We start from the raw sequence: 22743 nt of genomic DNA, 5'->3' as shown, positions 1-22743 counted from the left end.
AACAAAAGGAACCCAACGTAGCAATATAACTGTCAGAAAAAAGCATAATCAGAGATAAAAAAGGGTTATTACCTAATGCTAAAAGAAACAATCCACCCAGAAAGTATAACAGTCCTGACCTGTGTATACCTAGAATCTCAGCCATAAAATATATAAAGCAAAAAACCAGAAAAGAATCATAAGTAGAAACTGATAAATCTACAGTTCAAAGATATTTTAATTTACTTCTCATACAAAAATGATAAAGCAAAATAATTAGCACAGAAACAGGAGCATTCAACACACAAATAATAAGTTTAATCCAATAAACATATATTGAACCTGGCACTAAATAATTAAGGAATACATATAGTTTTCAAGCCTGAAACATTTACAAATTTGACCACCTACTAGGTCACAAGGGAAGCCTCACAATATTAAAGTAACCTCTCTGTTCTACAGACCACAGTCACTGGTTAAAATGCAACAAAATAAGAAATCAAAACCCAACAGATAGCTGAATAAAATCCGTAATCAATTCATAGATGTGGAAGAATTACATACTCCCACGAACCTACCTATGATAAGGGTTATGATCTATGTCATTTAGATCAGAATTATTGTCCCACACTCTAGTTTTGGTATACGTGACTTATCTTCCCACCAGGTAATACTTTGTCTCCGTGCCATATCTTGCATGCTATAGGTGCACGTGAAGTGTTTGTGGAATAAATGAATGAATAATTTTCAGAGAAAGAGATAATAAAAACAAATATCACAAGAAAAAACAGTGCCAGGGTTACTGTCCTTTCTGTACTGTCGTGGTTGTTGATTTAAGCATTTAACAAATTCATACAGTTTGCCCTCATCTCCTAAGATAGAACCTCAATGCAACTTTCACTTCAACGTTTGTTAGCTTCTTTTATTTGTCTTTTCAATTTAACCTGCTAAAGTGAGCAGCTTCTTAGCCCATTTTGTCTAAATCTTTCACAGTTACACTAATCTTAATAAAACTGATCTTGAATCAAGCATCCACACTGCAAGGGTGGGAGCAATTTTTTTTAATATATATTAAATGTTTAGCAGCTAGCAGAGTGCCATTCACATTGTATGCTCAAAAGCATTAACTACGATGAGATGAAGGTTGAATTTAATAACTCTAAAAGCAATATTAAACAGCTTAAATACCTTAATAACCATTCAAAAGAAGTCTGTATGAAACACTCAGGGAATTCATATTATTATGATGCTAAAAAATAAGTGGGGTTTTTTTTGTGTGTGTAATCTTCAACCACAAATATTCAAATATTTTTTCCAGCCTTGTTTCATATATATATATATATATATGAAAGTAAATAAGGTAAAAAAGTATATGGAAATATTATTGTCTAAATCATGTTCTACATCTCCAAAGACAATGTAGAACTATGATTTCTATCTTGTTATTAAGGATCAGCTTAAATTATGTGCATATTTGAGTATAAAGTGAAAGGGTTGCTACAAGGGGAAATAAGATTAAAGTAACAGAGTACAAACTATTTCACAGGTATTAATAGAAAGAAATGCTGTTAAATAGCTACCATAAATCAGGGAGATTTCTGTTAGAGATAATAAATTCCTTTCTAATTTGTTAAATATTCCATAGCAGCCAAAATGAACTAGTCAGGATTGCCAAATGCCCTGTACTTTCCCGCTCCAAGCCTTGATAAAATGTGCTATGACGGAGAAGAGCACTGAATTTGGAATGACGGGATCATGATTTGAATTTAATCCCTAGTACTTACTAGCTGTATCATTCTGGTAAATCACTGACCACTGGAATATCTAGCAAGAGCCTGGAATAAAGTAGACACTTAATAAGTATTTTCTGACTAAATGACCATTCTGTATTTCAGGACCCTCTTTTATAACTACTGCTAAAACGGTAACTACCTCAAAGCATTTGGGGGCGAGATGAAATTAAGTAACACCCTAGAAGGTATCTAACAGCACTCCACAATTAGTCAATGTTCAATCGTTGTTTAACCTGATATACTAGTCCACTGGGCTAGTGTCAGAATTCTATCCTTTTTCCTTAGAGCATATGACAGAACTTGGTACTTTGGTATGATTGGACTTACAGTATTCCATTAGTTTTCCAAGGCCGTCATAACAAATTAACATAAACTTGGTAAAGCATCAGAAATTTATTTACTTATAGTTTTGTAGGATAGAAGTCTGTCTCTTATGGACAGACTCTTAAGGATACTTGTCATTGGATGAGGGCCCAACTAATCCAGGATGATCTCATATCAAAATCCTTACCTTAATTACATCTGCAAAGATCTTTAATTCCAAATAAGGTCATTCCTGGAGAACGTATTTTCTGGGGCTACTATTCAACCCACAAGTAGATACTATAATCTTTATCTATTTCATCCCTTCCACTTCTCTTCTTGTGTTGCAGCTGATTCTCTTATGTTGTCAGACTCGTGCTATTCAGAGTCAGGGCCACCATGTGCAGAATTAGCAACACCTGAGAGTTTGTCAGACATGCAAATTCTCAGGCCCATCCTAGGCTTACCCAATCAAAAACTCAGGGAGTAGGGCCCAGAAATCCGTATTTAAATAGGTTCTTCAAACCAGAGTTTTCTAGGCGTTGGTCTAGCCCACACGTATCCATACAAATACAATGCTATATACTGTCATTGACTTTAAAGAAACAAAGCAAACAAAACAATTATTATTTGATGATAATTAGGACTGCTGACCGGAATGGCAAATGGTAGAATTGCCTTTAATTGCCAAAGACAGATAATCCGTAAGAATTGTGTTTACATTAGATTTATATAATCTTCATAAAGTGACTTGACGTTGCCCCTACCCTTAAGTCACTATTTATCTAAATGAAAATCATTTTATTTTCAAGAAGAACAACTTTGTTAGCTGTGGTAAATCCGAGGGCATAAAATTTTGATTCAGCATTTTATGCTCATAGAAGACATAAATATATTTTGTAACCTTCCATTGAGAGTAATTGTCAGTCGATGATCACTAAAGAGCTGCCTACTTAGACAAAATTTCCAAACGTGAATCTGTGCCTTGAATAATATACACAAACTCCTTGTCAAAAGTTATCATATAGAAGGAAAAGCCAATATTCTCATTTCCCTTTGGAAAATCTGCTGGGAAAATATGCTTGGAATAAGGATGAAAACTAGTTTTATGCAGCATTGTAAATGATGGTTACTACTTAATCTGAGTATCTGGAGAGTACAAATAATAAAGTTAAGTCTTCGGGCCTAGATAATGATTGTTTTCACTCTTCTTTGAAAAGGGGGAAAATTAATCATTTTCTAGCCCTATTTTAAACAAAACTTTAACAGAGAATAGAAATCTTGCGCTTCTTGCATAAATGTCACTCAATTACCACATGCTCCAGTCCAGTCGCTTGTAGTAGGGCTCAGTGTTCTTGCGAGATTTGGACAACATCAAAGATCAGTCCCTGGCAATATGACTAATCAATATCCTGCTGTCCCCTTCACTATCTTTAGCCATGTATAAGTTCTCACTGAAGCACTGTGGATTTCTCTGCTTTGAGGGGCTTAGCAGAGAAAACACTGGAGTATGTATTCAAGCAGTGAGCTGAGACAGAGGAGAGTATTTTCCCTGAAAATAGAAGTTGACTGCTAGACCACCTTAAGTAGAAGGCATGAAAGACTTTCTATTAACACCTCCCAATTCTGGCTGAGGATACAAGTAACAGCATACTTCAACAAATTCTATGATTAGCTACTTTACTGATAATTTTTAAAGTCTTGGACTTAATTTTTTTTAATGGTCTTTGACTATCTATACCAGAGATAAAACATATAAAATCAGAAGGTGTTTTTTTTTTTTTAATAGGACAGGTTTCTCTCGTATCTATAAAGAGATTAAGCATACTAAAAGCTAATGGAAACAGGGTGTCCAGGGAGTAGAGACCTGCACGAAAAGCAGAATTTATGTCACACTTGTTTATCTGATTGAATGGTACCAGTAAATTAGATTATTTGACCTCTATTTGTAGACTCTAAAAATCCAAGTCTGTTGCAAACAATTCCTGTTTGCACATAGTTTTTCCTAAAGTCACTGGGTATTTTAGCAAGAGGAGAACATAGGGTTTCTAAGGAAGACTTCCTAGAAATGACATACAGGTCTACCTTGGAGATATTACAGGTCCAGTTCCAGACCACTGCAACAAAGTGAATACTGCTATAAAGTGAGTCAAATGGATTTTTTGGTTTCCCAGTGCATATAAAAATTATGTTTATACTATCCTATAGTCTATTAACTGTGCAAAGCATTATGTCTATAAAACAATGTATATACCTTAATTAAAAAATAGTTTATTGCTGAAAATATGCTAACCATCATCTGAGTTTTCAGCAAGTCCTAGTCTTTTTCCTGGTGGAGGGTTTTGCCTCGATGTGGGTGGCTGCTGACCGATCAGGGTAGTGATTGCTGAAGGCTGAAATGGCTGTGGCAATTTCTTAAAATAAGGTAACAGTGAAATTTGCCACATCAATTGATTCTTCCTTTCACAAACAATTTCTCTGTAGTGCGTGATGCTGTTTGAAGGCATTTTGCCCATAATAGCGCTTTCAAAATTGGAGTCAATCCTTTCAAACTCTGCCACTGCTTTATCAACGAAGTTTGTTATAGTCTAGATCCTTTGTTGTCATTTCAACAATCTTCACAGCATCTGCACCAGGAGTAGATTCCATCTTAAGAAACCACTTTCTTTGCTCACCCTTAAGCAGCAACTCCTCATCCATTCAAGTTTTATCAGGAGATTGCAGCAATTCTGGCCCATCTTCAGGCTCTACTTCCAATTCTAGTTCTCTTGCTATTTCTACCATATCTGCAGTTACTTCCCCCACTGAAGTCTTGAATAACTCAATGTCATCCATGAGGGTTGGAATCCATTTCTTCAAAATTCCTGTTAAGTTGATATTTTGACCTCTTCCCATGAATCACAAATGTTCTTAATGACATCTAGAATGGTGAATCTTTTCAGAAGATTTTCAATTTACTTTGCCCAGATCCACCAGAGGAATCACTCTCTATGGCAACCATAGCCATTTGATAAGTATTTCTTAAATAATAAGACTTGAAAGTTGAAACTACTCCTTGATCCACGGGCTGCAGAACGGATGTTGAATTAGCAGGCACGAAATCAACATTACTCTCATTGTACAGCTCCATCGTAGCTCTTGGGCAACTATGTGCATTGTCAACGAGCAGTAATATTTTGAAAGGAATCATTTTCTTCTGAGTGGTAGGTCTCAATAGGGGGCTTAAAATATTCAGTAAAACATGTTGTAAATAGAGTGTCATCCAGGCTTTGTTGTTTCATTTATGGAGCACAGGCAAAATAGATAATTTAGCATAATTCTTAAGGGCCCTAGGATTTTGGATGGGTAAGCCAGCACTGGCTTCAACTTAAAGTCACTAGGTGCATTAGCCTCTAACAAGAGAGGCAGCCTACTCTGCGAAGCTTTGAAGCCAGGCATTGACTTCTCCTCTAAAGCTATGAGAGTCCTAGATGGCATCTTCTTTCAAAGGAAGGCTATTTCATCTACAGTGAAAAACAGTTGTTTAACGGAGCCACATTCATAAATCATGTTAGCTAGATCTCTGGATAACTTGTTGTGGCTTCTACATCAACACTTCCTGCTTTACCTTACACTTCTATAAAGACAGCTTCTTTCCTTCAACCTTACGAACCAATCTCTGCTAGTTTCAAATTTTTCTTCTACAGCTCCCTCACCTCTCTCAGCCTTAGCAGAATTGAAGACACGTTTCTCCTCTATCCCCCAAGCTCCTCCCACTCCCACTGCCCACCTTATGAGAATGACACGGAGATCAATCTGGCTAAAGTCAGATCCCTGGACTGAAAGTCAAAGCAAAGAAAGGGTTAAGCAAACATAAGTCCCAAAATAAACTTTTTTTCTTTTAACATTTAAAAGGGCAGGGGTGTCCAGCTGGCTCAGTTGGAAGAGCATGTGACCCCTGATCTTGGGGCCAGGCTGGCTCAGTTGGAAGAGCATGTGACCCTTGATCTTGGGGCCATGAGTTTGAGCACCATGTCGGGTATGGAGATTACTTAAATAAAACTTAAAAAATAAATAAATAAAATTTAAAGAGCAAATACAATCATCCACACCAGAAAACAGGTACTCTGAGTCAAGGGATCTTTGCTTGCCCTCATAAATGGCATATAAAAAGCTTTGCCTAGCCAAGATTAATCCATTTTGTCTAATTTTAGTATTCTACTGCTAATAGTTATCCTATAGAATTCCTATAGATTGTAATTCAAGATAAAAGAAAAGCTTGCAACCTAATTAAGCATGTTTTGTTAAAAATTACTGAAGAGTATTATGTTAAAAATCACTCCCCCAGGGGCCCTTGGCTGGCTCAGTCAGTGGAGCATGCAACTCACGATCTCAGTGTTGTGAGTTCAAGCCCCACATTGCGTGTAGAGGTTACTTAAAAACAGATTCTTAAAAAAAAAAATCACTTCCCTGGGAGTCTGTTTCACAACACTCCTTGTAGTGGTGCAGTTCCCTCCATGTTTTGAGCACAGGGTAACTGAAATTAGTATGAAAATAACTTTCTATGTTATGATTTCCATTGATGATTTAAAGTGATAAGTGGATAATTTTCTCTATATATTAATATATATTTCTGTGTATTTTAAAAATGCAAATGCACAACAAAACAGTGCAATTACATTTTAAAATTTAGATTTGGGGTGATGAAAATATTCTCTATTTTGATCAGGGGTGGTTGTTACATGAGTGTATACATTTAAGAAAAACTCATGGAACGCTATACTTAAGATCTTGCCCAGTGTTTAAATTTTACCTCAATAAAAAAATTAAATTAAGAAAAAGGTAAGTCAAATGAGAGAAAACTATAGTAACTAACAGTATAGAAAATGGCAAAATGGTGATAGAATACCCGAGTGATTCAAGTTTGGGCAACACTGGCCTATGGAAAGGTGAATGATGCCCACAGAGTAGAATCCAAAAGGAACCTAAATGAGTTTTGAATTCTGACTGTGACTCTTCCCAAGGGGTTCCCCTGCTTACTATTCTTTTCAGAGATTTCTCTCTGCCTGGGGCTAGAAGCCAGCAGGAGGGATCTATTATAATATTTATCTTTGGGGAAGGATGCATATAAAGCTAGTGAATCAAGTGAGCTGCAGTACATGAATTCCATATTAATAGCAAGCTTATTAACACAAATATTTAGACATCTAGTCATAAAATGTAAGCAACTTATCCTGTGACCCGGCTAATGAAAATTTCCTGCTTACTATGAAGAATTTTTGCAATAATTTTGGGGAAAAATATTTTTTCATCAGAAAATATAATAGACTACTTTCCTCATACATAAATGTATAAATCAAGACAGTGATCATTAATTTTGTCTTTCAAAGTGTTACAAGTTAAACTCTTGGCATTAATAAAAGTGAAGTGTTAGGAAAAAAGGTATCCATACATACACACATAATTTCTGTATATAAGCCAAAAAAATTAGAAAACATAATGACAAAGAGATCCTTTTCCAATTAGTAACAGTATCTGAGATAGTCTTAATTAGAAATATGTAAAATTCTACATTAAAAAAACTAAAGAGAAATGAATAGAGAGACAAGTTGTGTTTCTATATGGGTGTATTTAATACTATAAACATATAATTTCTCCCTAAATTAACACATAGATTTTCTACAATACGGATCATCTCAACAGAATTTTTCTTGGGACTTCAGTATATAATTCTAAAGTTCATTTGTTTGTAGCTAAAACTATTTAAATTGTGCCTTTATTGGGGTTTCTACAGGAAAGGCAAGGTAGGGTCGGGTGAACAGTTCAGGATTGGCTAGTGTAAATAATTCTGAAGGGCTCTTGCCTACAGGAATGGTCTCCAGTTGCCTGATACTCAATTCTGGGATAATTTAGGGCAATGGAAATATTGGCTTGGTATTTCAGAGTTTGGTTAGAAGACAGTTGAGGGATAAGGGTTTGGGACTCGTTGATTGTATATAAAAGATGTACCCTTTGCTACCCGTAAGGGGCAGTCCTTCCCCAGCCAGAAAGGTTTTTTAAAATGTCAAAACATCATAATATACAGAAAATACATACACACATTATACATATATATATACACACACACACATATGTATACAAAGACGCAATACAATCTGAAAAAGTCAACAGACGAGAACTATGAAAACAATTTAAAAAAATTATACTAATGAAGGATCACAAATCCACACATTAAAGAAAAGATAAACAATAACTAAAGCAATTTGAAATTTCTTTTAAGACCAGATAGATAAATAGATATAGAAGTAGGTATTTTGACATATTAAATGTCATATGTTACATGATGAAGATGGCATATTATACATTATAAAGAAGATAAAATATAGTAAAGAAGGGAAACATTACTTGTTAGTCAATAAATGGTATTGGAATAACTGGCAGCATAGGGGAGGAAAAACATGTTTTTCCTCTACCCTTTTAAGTTCTCAGTGAGGGCCCCCCATAACAAAAAAATAGATTAACGAGACAAAAGCATACAGATTAAGGGGCACCCGGGTGGCTCAGTCAGTTGAGCGTCCAACTCTTGATTTCAGCTCAGGTGATGATCTCAGGATCCTGGGAATGAGCCCTGACTCGTGCTCCATGCTTAGTGGGGGGTTCGCTTGAGGGTTCTCTCTCTCCTTCTCCCTTTGCCCCTCCCCCTGCTCACGCACTCTCTCTCTCTCAAATAAGTAAATAAATCTTGAAAAAAACAAATTACAACAACAAAAAACATACAGATTTATTTACTGTAAGTTTTATGTGACATGGCAGCCTTCATTAAGAACATGAACACCCAAAGAAGGAGTTAAACCTGAGTTTTTAAGCTAGGTTTAAAGAGTAGAAGTTCATGGGAAAATGTGACGATATGAAAGGGTAGGAGCTAAGGGCAGTAAACTGTGGAAATGGCAAGGCTTACTCCCTCAGATTCTTCTCAGGCTCCCTCTACCTTCAGAGATAAGAAAGCTCCTTTCCCCCCATTGTAAGGATGACTTCTTCCATGAGGCTCTTATAACCTACTCCAGGGAAAGTCAGAAAATTCTTCCTATACCTGCCATTTCACAGATTCTTTCAGTTTGAAATATTCAATATACCAAGATGCCATGTTTGGGGTAGCATGTCCTGAACCCCATCTTAGTAAGCTGCATAAAGCTTTTATACCCTATCCTTGTATCTCTTATAAAAATAAATCCATATTCCCATAATAATAGCTAACATTTATGGAATGTTTTCTGTTCTAAGCACTGTGTTATGTGGTTTACACAATTGTCAGAGCCATCTTATTTCGCAATACTTCCATTCTTCCCACTTAACAGGAGATTGAGAGTTTACAGAGTTAAGTAGCTAACTGAAGGTCACACTGCTAGTAGGTGACAGAGCCAGGATTCATACCTCGACAGTTTACCTCTAGATGCTCTTCTTACTCACTCCACTGCATTAATATCTATGAGGAAGTCTATGCTAAGTAATAAATAAAAAATCTCAGAAATGTAGATGTGACCATATACAAATATTTAACCTCCCTATTTCCAGAAAAAAAATAATGGAAAAGCAAGCAATATGTTGGGAAAAGCATATACTGAAATGATGACAAAAAATTAGTATCTTCATTACTAGCATATAAAATGTTCATACAAATTTACAAAAAAATATTAAGAACTCAATTTATTACCTCAAGACAAAGAAATGCAACTTAAAACAACAAAGTGTGATGTACACTGGTGACATCATCTTTATGGGATAACATCTGTCGATGACTGTGGCATTTGCGTGCACTGCTGGTGAGAGTGAACAACCTGACCTGTTCCTATTACTTCCCAGGAATCCTTCTACTGGGAGTTTTTGGAAGGAAACCAGACATGTGGTGGGAAAGGAAGCAATATTCATGGAGATTTTCATCAAAGTGTGATCAACAGCAATAGAAGAAAGAGTAAATTAATAACAAAATATTTTGTTTTAATGAAAGGGCAGTCTTTTAAGCTTGTCACGAAAGCTCTAAAATCCTAAAAGAAAAAGAAGTTTTACTATATAAGTACAGCAAAAGAACTACAAAAAAGGAAAACTGAGAAAATGTTTGCAGCATATTAACAAAATATTAACAATCAATAACTAAAGAGAGCACCTACAATCCAATAAAAAAAAAAATGAGAGAGAGAGAGAGAGAGAGAGAAACCAGCCCATGGAAGAAACAGGCAAGGGTATAAATAGGCAGTTTTCAGAAGAAATACAATGTCCAATAAATACATTAAAATGCTCAACCTTGGGGCACCTGGGTGGCTCAGTCAAAAGTCTGCCTTTGGCTCAGGTCATGATCCTGAGTTCTTGGGATGGAGCTTTGCATGGGGCTTACTGCTTCTCCCTCTCCTGTTGCTGCCCCTGCTTGTGCGTGCTCTCTCTCTCTCAAATAAATAAATAAAATCTTTAAAAAAAGAACTGTTCAACCTCATTAAAGTAAAAAAAAATTGGTAGTAGCAAATGAAAATAACAATGCTGTTATTTTACATCTCCTTTTAAATATTGGCAAATATGTAAAGATTAGTGCTATCTAAAGCTAGCAAGAGAGTAGGAAAAGCACTGGTAGGAGTACTCAGATATAACCGTTTTGAAGGGAATCTGACAATACTTGACTGGAATCTTTAACTTTTATTTTGAAATAATTTTAGATTTACAAAAATTGGCATATATAGCTCAAAAGAGTTCTCATATATTCTTCACCCAGCCTCCCCTAATGTTAACATTACACATAATCATAGTACAATTATCAAAACAAAAAATTAACATTGCTACAAAACCATTAAGCGAATAAAGACCTAATTCAAATTTGATCAGTTTTCCATCGCTGTCCGTTTTCTGTTTCAGGACCCAAACTAGGATCTTACATTACATTTGGTTGTTACACCTCCTTAGTTTCCCTCAATATGTAACAATTTTTCAGTCTTTCCTTATATATAACCAGATTTTAAATACTCACATCCTTTACCCCAGCAATTTCACTTACAGGAATTATTCTGTTGAAATTTTTGCACAAATGTGCAAAAATTATAAGGATGTTTATTTCCAGATTTTGAAATAGTGAAATGTTATAGGTGGGATAACAAGAGGGAAGAAAATGACTTGAACTCTCCATTTTACACACTTTCGTAACCCTTGGTATTTTTTCCTTAGCATGTATTACATAAATTTATAATAAAAATAAAATAAAACAAATTATAAAGAAAAAAGACTGGTAATGGCTAGAGTTGGCAAGTTAAGGCAGTCTAGACATTCCCTTACACTAGTAACGGGATTGTAATTTGTACAATAATGTTGGGGGATTTTTTGGATGAGAGATGTTTAGCAATTTGGCAAAATTTAAAATGTGCCTACTCTTTGACTCAGCAAGTCCTCTTCTAGCAATTTTTAGTGTAGAAATATTTACAGAAACATTTAAAGAGATTTATGTACAATGATGTTGTTGCATTTTTATTTATAATCTTGCTAATTCAGAATCAACCTAAATGGCCAGCAGATTGTTCAATAAATGAAGAAACTCTATAAAAAGATATGCTATGCAAATAGATTAGATCTGGTAGATCTCTGACTTGAGAAGATGCCCACAATATACTACTGAATGAAAAAAGTAATGTTTAATTCATTCCATTTGTGTTAATAAAGTATATATACTTTATACATATAAATATTATATTTTGTTTATCCATAAACATTTATTTGCACATATAATAATATATCTATACATGCATAAAGTATATGAAACTATTAACAGTGGTTTTTTTCAGAACTGAAATTATAGCTGGGAAAGAATTTATATCTGCTCTTTTTTGTTTTCTCACAATGCTACTTCACTAATTAAAAAAAAAAAACTCTTAAAAGCAGTAAGAACCGTAAAACAACATGAAATAGATTTGTGGTATAATACATAAATGAAAACATTAACAGCACATTATTCAATGACTAAAACTATGCAAATAAACATGTATATAGAAATAACTGCAAACAAATGCATAAAATTAAAAATTTTTAATCAAGGGGACGGATTTTAGATGATTTAAAAAATTCTGTCCTCCAAATATGTTAGTATATTACTTTGAAAAAATTAAATGATGATTAAAATATGGGACTTACTTTTAAAGAGACTTTTACATAACCTTATCTAATAGAACTATGATGCTATGGTATGTCTGAAATTTTAAATATTCTTAAATCCTTCCTATTTCTTAGAAATTAGAAAAGGAGAAATTAGAAAAGTACTAGGCATTTATTAAACAAGCACCTACTAAAATACAGTAAACTCTATGCTATTATAATTGCTTTTCATGTTACCTTTATAACAATCATACAAGGTAATTATTATGGTTCCCAAATCAGGGATTAAACCAATGAGGCTCATAGACGTTAACTTGCCTAAGGTCACGGAACTAAGTAGCAGAACTAGCCCCCCTTGAAGGCAGATCTGGCTCATTCGTAAGTTTCTATTCTTTCCACCACAATAGGCTATTTCCTGAATATTTTTTATATTCAAACATCTCTCAGAATCTGTAACAGGTAACACCATCAGCTACTCCACCCATTTCCTGATACACTACTATTTTTATTCTTTCATTTCATTATTTCTAGGGCCAACTGACCCAGATATTCACTCTGGTCTGCACAAGTCCTTTGACATTCTGAAATTACTTACTGGGCTGTTATAAATATTTCATGGAATATTAGAGCAGAAAGGGACTTAAGAGACAATCTAGATCTTCCCCTTCCTTTTTTTTTCAAGTAGGACTCAGATTAGTGAGGCTTCCTCTAATTCTCTTTCATTCAGTCTGCTCCACTGGGCAGAGTGGTGGTCAGGTGAAAAGGTGTGTGTACCTAATACTATTCGCCTCTATCTTAAGGGGTAGCCACATGAAGCTGAAAAGCTAAAAGATGGGGCCTATGGGAATGACAGAGGCACTTAGAGCTCTTCTACTTGACCCAAGAAGCACCATTCCTAGTAGGCACTTAGGAATGGTATTCAAGGTGGCGACATTCTTCATCTTGGTTCAAAGAGGCGGCAGCACCTGCCAGTGCAACTCAGCACAGGCCAACACGGAATGCAGACAACTTATTCCTCAAGGTCCTTCCATGCTTCAAGGGAGGCAGGTGACACTAGTTAGCTTTGATCTATCAAGCCCATGTGAGAAATTTATCCTATAAAAATAATGGCATCAGTATTGAAAGGTATGTACAAGGAGGTTTATGAAAGCACTGCATGTAGCAATATCAAACCACACCTGCAACTTGAAAACTCCCATGCATTCATCAATATAGGGCTGATTGACTAACGATGATATATCTGCTACTGTATGCTTTGTGGAGGATTAAAAACAGATCTGTATCTGCTGGCCTAAGTATTTTAATCTATAGAATAACATATAATCACATCTCATTGTTGTAAAAACAAGACAATCACAAAACACTCATACGTGTAGGTATACACATTTGTTTACATATGTATAAATACATAAAATAGACTGTCAAGATTTGGAACCCAGGATAAGGAGCTGTACAGCCAATTACTTTACTTTTTTATCATTCATCTATGTATTGAATTTTTGGCAGTGGTGAACATCCCTATGACTATTTTCTTCATTCAGGAACCAGAGACAACACTGACTCTTTAACATAACTGTTGTTGAATCAAATGAAGTAACACGTGTACGTCTGGTCTTAGCGGGCCCTTAATACATCATATTATTATTATTATTATTATTATTATTATTATTATTACCTTTCGCTTTCACACCAACAGGTTCCTCTTGTCCACATATAGAGTTCCATATAAAACAGTTCTATCTTTAAAAAATCCTACCTTCAGGGGTGCCTGGGGGAACTCAGTCAAGTAAGCATCTGACTCTTGGTTTTGGCTCAGGTCATGATTTCAGGGTCATGAGACTGAGCCCCACGTTGGGAGTATGGAGTCTGCTCAGGATTCTCTCTCTCCCTCTCCCTCTACCCCTCTGCCCGCTTGCACTCTCTCTCTAAAATAAATAAAATCTTTATTTAAAAAACATAGTATCTTCAATATCCATAGATCCAAAATGTATAGAAAAATAAAAACTACTTTATTAGGTCAAATTAGCACTCAAACTCTATAGGACTAGCTTGCTAATACTTTAATGAGACCTAAGGAAAACTAATATTAAATAAAAGTACCTAAGGAGCACTGTGCAGCTACGGTGAATCCTTTAACTTCTCGAACTATAAATGATCTCCTTTGTAAGGTGATGAGGATGATGTCTGCCAGGCCTTATTCCCAAGCATCTGAAGTGAAAGACAGTGTTTGTGGAAATGCTTTGTAATCTGAAAGTACTGCATTAATGAAGAATTGTTTTAAAGCAGGGATTGTGCCTGTTCATAAGGATGAAGCTCATGATAATTTAAGAGTCGAATATACAAAGTGATTCAGATACTTAAAAAGATACTAAAAAGTGATCTGGTATCTCAAAGATAGTAAAGGGATTTAAAAAGCCAAAGAAATGTTAAAAGAAGCTGTGGTATTATGGACCATCCGAACTGGAACCCGACCCTGGCTCTGCCTCTCCTGTTAATCACTTAGTAACGCTGCGAGAGGTTTCTTTGTAAGAACAACTTTGATATTACGTATTTCCCACTGGTATTTAAGGGTCACATAAGGCAATCTATCTCAGTATTTCTCAGCTCTATCAGACGTAACCACTCCCTTCTATAAGAACTATTTTGAAACATACCATTCTCTATTCTTCAATGAAAGTCCTAGACCACTAACGGTAACCCCAGTATTTAAACTGGTCCAGTTAGAAGCTGCATTCCCCTCCTTCCTTTTGCCACTGGGTGTAGCCATATTACTAAATTTTGCCAGTGGGATGTCAGAGAAATGACACGTGCAGCTTCCAGTTCACGTTTTCTTGTTCAGCTAATTGTCTGCACTCCTTTTCCACTTTATCTCTTTTCATGGGCCAGAACGTAGATGTGATAGTGAAATCAACTTTTGACCATATCGATTAGGACCACACCCTGGGGCTGGCATAACAAAACAGAAAAAACTTGGGAGTCTAAATGATCTTGTGGGGCAAAGACTCCTCCCATCCTGAATCATTGGCTCACCTTTGGTCAAGCATACAATAAAGAGAGAGATAAACTTCTACCTTGTATGACTCCCTGTAATTTGGAGTCTCCTTGTTATAGCAATTGTAGCCCATAACATAATTAATATATCTGACTACATGAATAATTTCAGAATATTATAACTTTAATATAAAAGAAATAAAATATATTCATAATACAATCAAAATGCATTTCTATATGTGTATGCTTGAGAACAACTACATTTGAAGACAAAATCAGTAAGGTAGATGCCAGTCATCCCTATCAAGAATAAATAAGTTTGGATAAAGTCAATCTATACAGGATCTATAGAAAAATGTACCAACACAAGTAGTGGTGGACATAAGAATAGAAACTACTTTTTTTTTTTAACTTATAACTTTATTGTAGACATACTTCATTCTTTTTAATAAAAGATTCTAATTTATTTATGTGAGAGAGAGAGAAAGAGCGAGACAGAACATGGTGGGGGGAGGAGCAGAGGGAGAGGGAAAACAGACTCCCTGCTGAGCAGGGAGCAGAACACGGGACTCGATCTCACGACCCTGAGATTGTGACCTGAGCTGAAGGCAGACACTTAACTGGCTGAGACACCCAGGGTCCCCGTACTTTATTCATTCTTATATTATTATTACTAATTTACATATCTGACTTCTCTTCTAGACTGTAGGAAAGTATCTGCATTTCTTTTTTTATGTATTTAAAATTTAGGTAGTTAATACACAGTGCAATATTGGTTTCAGGAGTAGAATTCAGTGATTCATCACTTAAAACACCCAGCGCTCATCATAGCAAGTGCCCTCCTAATACCCTTCATCCATCTGCCCATCCTGCACCCACCTCCCTCCATCAATCCTCAGTTTGTTCCCTATCATTAAGAATCTTCTGTTGGGGCACCAGGGTGGCTCAGATGGTTGGGCGTCTGCCTTTGGCTCAGGTCATGATCTCAGCTTCCTGGGATGAAGCCCCACATCAAGCTCCTGTCTCTGCAGGGAGTCTGCTTCTCCATCTCCCTCTACATCTCCCCCTGGTCATGCTCGCTCTCTGTATCTCTCTGTCTCAAGTAAATAAATAAAATCCTTAAAAAAAAAGAGAGAGAGTCTTCTATTGCTTGAGTCCCTCTCTCCTTTTTTTTCTTTTCCCCTTTCCATATGTTTATCTGTTTTCTTTCTCAAATTCCACATGAGTGAGATCATATGGTATTTGTCTTTTTCTGACTTATTTCACTTAGCATAATACACTCTAGCTCCATCCATGTCATTGCAAATGGCAAGAGTTCATCCTTTTTGATAGCTGAGTAATATTCCACGGTGTGTGTGTATACATACATAAATATATATATACATATTTTTTGATGAATTTTGATGATTTTGAATGAATATCTTTATTCATTCATCAGTTGATGGACACTTGGGCTCCTTCATAATTTGGCTATTGTTGATAATGCTGCCATAAACATCAGGGTGCATGTATTCCTTCAAATCTGTATTTTTGTATCCTTTGGGTAAACACCTAGTAGTGCAATTGCTAGATGGTAGGGTAGTTCTGTTTTTAACATTTTGAAGAATCTCCATGCTATTCTCCAAAGTGGGTCCACCAGTTTGCATTCCCAACAACACAAGGAACAACAGGTGTTGGCGAGGGTGTGAAACTACTTTCAAGTTAAGTAGTAATGGATGAGACATTTTATATAATGAAAGAAAAGAAACTACTCTCAATTGAAAGAGAGATAATATTCCAAAATAAATTATAGATTGCCCAAGCATAGAAAATGAAAAGTATTATATTCTCCCAAATGAGTTTGGCAAAATAATTCCCTATAGAGGAAATAATTCTCTGTGTGCTATGACATGAGATGACCTAGTAACAAAATATCACAGAAATCCCATAACACATCAGGGCCACATTCAGTCTTTAGTACTTGAAAAGAACTTGACCATAATGTAATATGTGAGGGAAAATGTCTTTTTTTTTTTTAAGATTTTATTTATTTATTTAGAGAGAGACAGAAAAAGAGAGAGTGCAAGCTGAAAGAGGAGCAGAGGGAGAGAGAGAATCTCAAGCAGACTCCATGTTGAGTGCGGAGGCTGACGCGGGGCTCAACCTCATGATCCTGAGATCATGATGTGAGCTGAAATCAAGAGTTGGACACCCAATTGACTGAGCCACCCAGGTGCCCCGAGGACGACTATCTTGATAATAAATTAGAAAAAGAAGCAATAATATCTTATATTATATCTTATGTAATAAAGAATTTTAAGGTAGACTTTGGGGACAGTACCAGAGTAAGATTGGAAAATAACAGGCTATCTAAAAATAATTTCAATATGTAATATTTGTAATAGATTTCTTAGCATTATTCTAAAGTGTTTACAAGTATATAAGGGTAGCAATATCATGAAATATTTCTAAATGTTTATTTTTTGTAATTCGAAGAGATCAATACATTTCACTTATCTGTCAATTTAGTAATATTTGATTTTAAGACTGTTAAAAGGCATCTCAAATTTCCTGTTTCAGATTTGTAAATGTTTTCCATGGTATCTCAGTAATTGCACTTCTGCTCTTCATGGCTAAATATGTAGTTAAATATGTTACAATATGTTGAGTAGAAAATAAGTAAATTATTCAGTAATTTTGAGAACAGTGTATTTATTTCATTTCAGTTTTCTGCTCTATAATAAGCCTTCGAAATTCCTTGGCTTTTTGTCTGTTATATTTCAGTATTATTTTGTATTAAATTACTACACAATCATGGTTGACCCTTGAACAACACAGGTTTGGACTGCACAGGTCCACTTACACACAGATTTCTTACAGTACAGAATTGTATATGTACATTCTCTTCCTTATGATTTTAACATTTCCTTTTCTCTAGCTTACTTTATTCTAAGAATACAGTGTATATAATACATATAACATACAAAATATGTGTTAATCAACTGTTTACATTTTTATTATGGCTTTCAGTTGACAATAGCTTACTAGTAGTTAAGTTTTAGGGGAGCCAAATGTTATACATGAGTTGTTGACTATAGTGGTCAGTGCCCCAACCCTGTGTTGTTCAAGGGTCAACTGTATATTTGTAGTTTGTTGAGTCTAGCAGCACATTAAAAAATCATGACAGATGCTGGACAATTTTGTGAAACGGTTTTGTTCCATGTATTGCTAGATAGCTAGTTTCCTTAACTTTGCCCCAAAAAATGCCCTGTATTCCCCCAAACTACTGTAGCCCAAGACGCTTCCACAAATTCCTAACACACCCCCAGACACATAGTGCAGTGTCTCTTAAATTATCTGTGTTTAAGGACCAGTTTTGCCCCCAGTACGCCCAAGATCTATACTTCTATACAATTAAAAATAAGTTACTAAGAAAAAAATGAAATAGAAAATAAACACAAAATATAAGTTCCATTTTATCATTACAATCAACAGACAAAAATGACTCTGTCAAATTACTATACAAGTTTCTAAATGGTTCCTGTCATTTTTTCCTTTTGTCTCATTACAGACCAATAATAAATAGTTCACAGACTAGCTCTGGTCCACGGACCACACTTTAAATAGCACTGTCCTAGAGACAGTAGTACCATATTCATTGAAAATCACTGGTAAAAATAAAGCAATATATAGAAATATTAGTTATTATTACCTTTAGCATTTTTGATTCTAACTATCCTTTAGCAGAGATTAAAATAAACAATTCCATGCACATTAACAATCCCGCACTATCTCACATGTTCCTTTCTAAACGGTCAGACACACACAAGTACTATTTCCTTTCTTTTTAAAAGGCAACCTTGTCTTCTATGATATGGAATTCCTTTCTGCAAAAGGTGCAACAACATTATTTAGCCAGTGAAAAGTACAGAATACTCTTACAAGTCAGAAAGCAAAAGGATAAAATAAAATCAGATTTTAAAAGGACTCATGATAAAAATAAATAAATAATACAAAAATAAAAGGACCCATGACATATACATACTCAGAATACAAAAATGATGCTTACCCCGTTGCCTGTTCATCTATAGGTTTGTGACCAACATTTTTTCTGTTCTGCCGGGTTACACTCAACTTTCCCTGGGTCTACCCTGCCCCAACCCCACCATTCAACACAGGAAATACTAGAGGGATAGGCTTTCCTTTCAATCAAAAATTTTTTTCATATGGCATCAATATATTATTTGTTTAAAAGAATTTGATTTAAACAATGGGTCTTTCTCTTTTTAAATAGTGTCCTGTTAAGAATACTGTCACTTGAGGAGAATGTCAAGGTTCATCCTATCCCAATCATAGTTTTGACAATAAGAAGTTAAACAACTCCCTGCATACAATATACAGAATGACATGTTAAATTTTTAAAATTCTTTTAAAATGCTATTGACTGCACAAATTTTATTTAAAAGATTCTAGGTTTAGATCAATATAAATGGCTGATATTATTCTCAACTTCAAGGTAAAGTCCATATTAAGCTGTGGATTTTAATTATTTAAACTTTCCACGAGATTGCACACATTCTAATAACATGGTACACAAAAAATATTTTAGTATATGAAAGGACATACGTGAAATACAATGTAAATAAAAGCAATTGCTAACTTGTCAACTTTATATTTCTGATAATTCTATAACACTGATATAAGTAATCATAAATATTAAATTTCTAGTGTCAACCTAAAAAAGGAAACATATACTCAACCAACATCTAGAAGAAAAAACTCATTATATGTCATTTTGCTTTTAAATATTAATTCAATTTTCTTTTAAAAATAGCGTTAATCAAACGGAATTTGAAGTCTGCATATTTTATATAATGAAACATGATCTTACCCTTTTCTTGGCTACCACAGCAACTTTGCCATCTGCTTTGGATTTATCTGTAAGATAATAAAGTATGGCTGCTTCAAAAAAATGCCTACGCTCCTGTTTAAATAAGTGCAATGCTATACAATTAGAATTTTCTACTTTTTCATACTGTAATACGTGTTTTTAATGGTTCTTTTGATCAAAATGCCAACAAACTCAACTTCCCAGAGTTGAGTAGAACAAAATAATCCAAAATAATAGCATTAGGGATTCATACACTTATTTGACAAACCTCCTCCCTTACATCTAATTGGTTGGATGTTCTCGAGTTAGAATACAGTGTGTCTTATTCTAGGGTCTGGTCAGCTTATGTACTCTGAAGTATATAGGATCTGGAATGAAATCCCAGAGACCTCTGCTTGAACATCTACTCCATGCAGATACGGGATAAAGACTTTACATAGACAATATCTTATTGAAACTTCATGATAATCTTGCAAAGTATGTAGTGCATCCCCATTTTACGGCTGAGAAAGTTGAGGCTAAGTATCATGTCTGAGGCCACGCAGTGGGGCCAGACCCATCTGACGGCAGGTCTCTAATCTTTATGTCTGCTGCCTCCATGTGGGACCCTTAAGCAACACTCAACACAAAAGAGGACTACAACCAAATAGAATACAGAAAATTATTTTAAGATATTATTTTGATTTATGCAAACCTGTGTGTGAATTAGTAAAAATTATTGGCAATAATAATTAATAATTGGATTTTTAATGGGTTCAATGTAGAATTCCAATGAAATGAATTGTACATAAATACTTACTCATACATTTGTTTTATTAACCTTAACATTATGGTAATGAAAAACAAACAGAGCTATGGACATTAGTATTAAGGTTTTAGGACTACATTTAACATTAAAGAAAAACACACAGAAATTAAATTTATCAACATGCGACTATAATTCCCAACGAACATGTAAAACTAACAAAAAGAATAAACATCCATGAATGTAAGAGTGAATAAATGTTTGCTATCTAAAAGCAAATTTTGCAGTAAGAAACAAATTATTGTCATAAAACACAGAAATTCAGAGAAGCAGGTTATTATATTTATACCTATAATTAGTTGGCCCCATGTAAACTGCCTTCTTTCCTAAGTTCAGCTGTGTGCGTGGAATAATCCCTTCTTCTGGAATACCCTTTTTCTCCCCACTGATGAATATACAAGACCATCTACCATCACAGATGATTCCTCCACCTCGGAGAAATAACCGCCTCTGTTGCAAAACCAGTACAGTCATCCCAGGACACAGAACTTTCTTCCTTGTATTATGGTTACTTCTATATATGTCTAAGCACTCTGCGAGACTAGAATGTGCCTTAAAGGCAGGGACCATGTTTTATATGCAGTAGGTGCTCAATATTTTTTTATAATTAAAAATGTACATGTATTTTATTCAAAATCTTATATGGATCTTAAATATACATTTTTACCTGAAAAATTAATATAATTTATTAGTTAAAATATATATAATGTTTACATGGTATAAGGTACTATACTAGACAGTGTAAGATATAAAACACTGTGTATGTTCTAGGGCTTTTGTTTCTTTATTGATAAACCAGGAATAATGAATTATTACCTTATTGGTATATTGTGAGATTCAAGTAATAGAATTTATATAAAGTTCTTAAAACAACATCTGGTAGCGAATAGATTATCAACAATGTTCTCTTTCATTTTAGCTAATAAAGACATTCTGGGGATGTGTGTATGTGTATCTGTTGTGTGTGTGTGTGAGAGAGAGAGAGACAGAAAGATCTAACTTTTGGAATACTAGCAAAAATAGTTTACTGATGATACATTTTACTACTATATAATCTTGCTAAGTGATTCTATCACTCTCCCATTTAAATAATTTGTTTTAGGTTTTTTAACATAGTTGGAAATAAACTGATGAGCAATTTAAAAGATTATTGGAAGATTATTGAAATTTCATAATTTATTTCAAATTTATAAAAGGGCCCTGATGATAATTACAAGATAGAATAAATTCTATTGTATCTAAATTTTTTTCTTTTTCTTTCAAAGCTCGCTAATAACAATAAAAGTCATGATGAAGTATCAACCTGTATGTGTAGTTAAAACTGCACAAAAATGAAACTCAAAAACTAAAACTGGATCCAATGGACCCTCACCATATACTGAGAGTTAATGAAAAAAAAAAACAAACCAATTCTTATGTTTCTCTTCAACAGATACGTCATTCTTATGTAAAATTTCCAGTAGGGAGACAATGCGAACAGAAATATCCAAACTGCTGTTCAAGGAACTTTTTATGTTGAAATGCTGCACAACCATTTCCCAGTGCAACACAGAAGTGTTTTGGGGAGCATCAACAACCACTCTGATTTTCAAAGGGATTTGCCAAAGGGAGAAAGTCTGATTTAATGCTGAGAAACATTACAATCATTAGCAATTTTTCTATTAATAACAGTAAGTCCATGTTCAACTTCAGCAACATTAAACACTTTCTAAGAGCTGAATTTTCCCCAGTGAGAAAGGTTTAATTTCCTCCCTTCAGAAATCTCTGCATGTAGGGACCCTCACACAGAGTGAAAAGCAGTTAACAGGAAATGTAGACCTGGGTAATTAAAAGGGCCTTTACTCCACTTCTGGGCTATATCCACATCATAGTTTTTAAAGTGCAAGAGAGGAGCTGCAGGT

The 22743-nt window shown here is 34.8% G+C and overlaps 1 protein-coding gene across 1 annotated transcript in view; it reads right to left on the bottom strand.

Annotated features, from left to right (window-relative positions):
• Window positions 1-22743, bottom strand: part of ZCWPW2 (zinc finger CW-type and PWWP domain containing 2) — a 137316-nt gene that overhangs the window by 24131 nt on the left and 90442 nt on the right. Inside the window, exon 5 of the mRNA XM_011220965.3 lies at window positions 20038-20084. Within this exon, the coding sequence (XP_011219267.1) occupies window positions 20038-20084 (47 nt within the window). The remainder of the gene's footprint in view (window positions 1-20037; window positions 20085-22743) is intronic.

This window comes from Ailuropoda melanoleuca, chromosome 6 (assembly GCF_002007445.2).
Source record: "Ailuropoda melanoleuca isolate Jingjing chromosome 6, ASM200744v2, whole genome shotgun sequence".
Lineage (NCBI taxonomy): Eukaryota > Metazoa > Chordata > Mammalia > Carnivora > Ursidae > Ailuropoda > Ailuropoda melanoleuca.
Note: the sequence above shows the minus strand (reverse complement) of the source record. Positions and strands in the feature narration are given on the sequence as shown.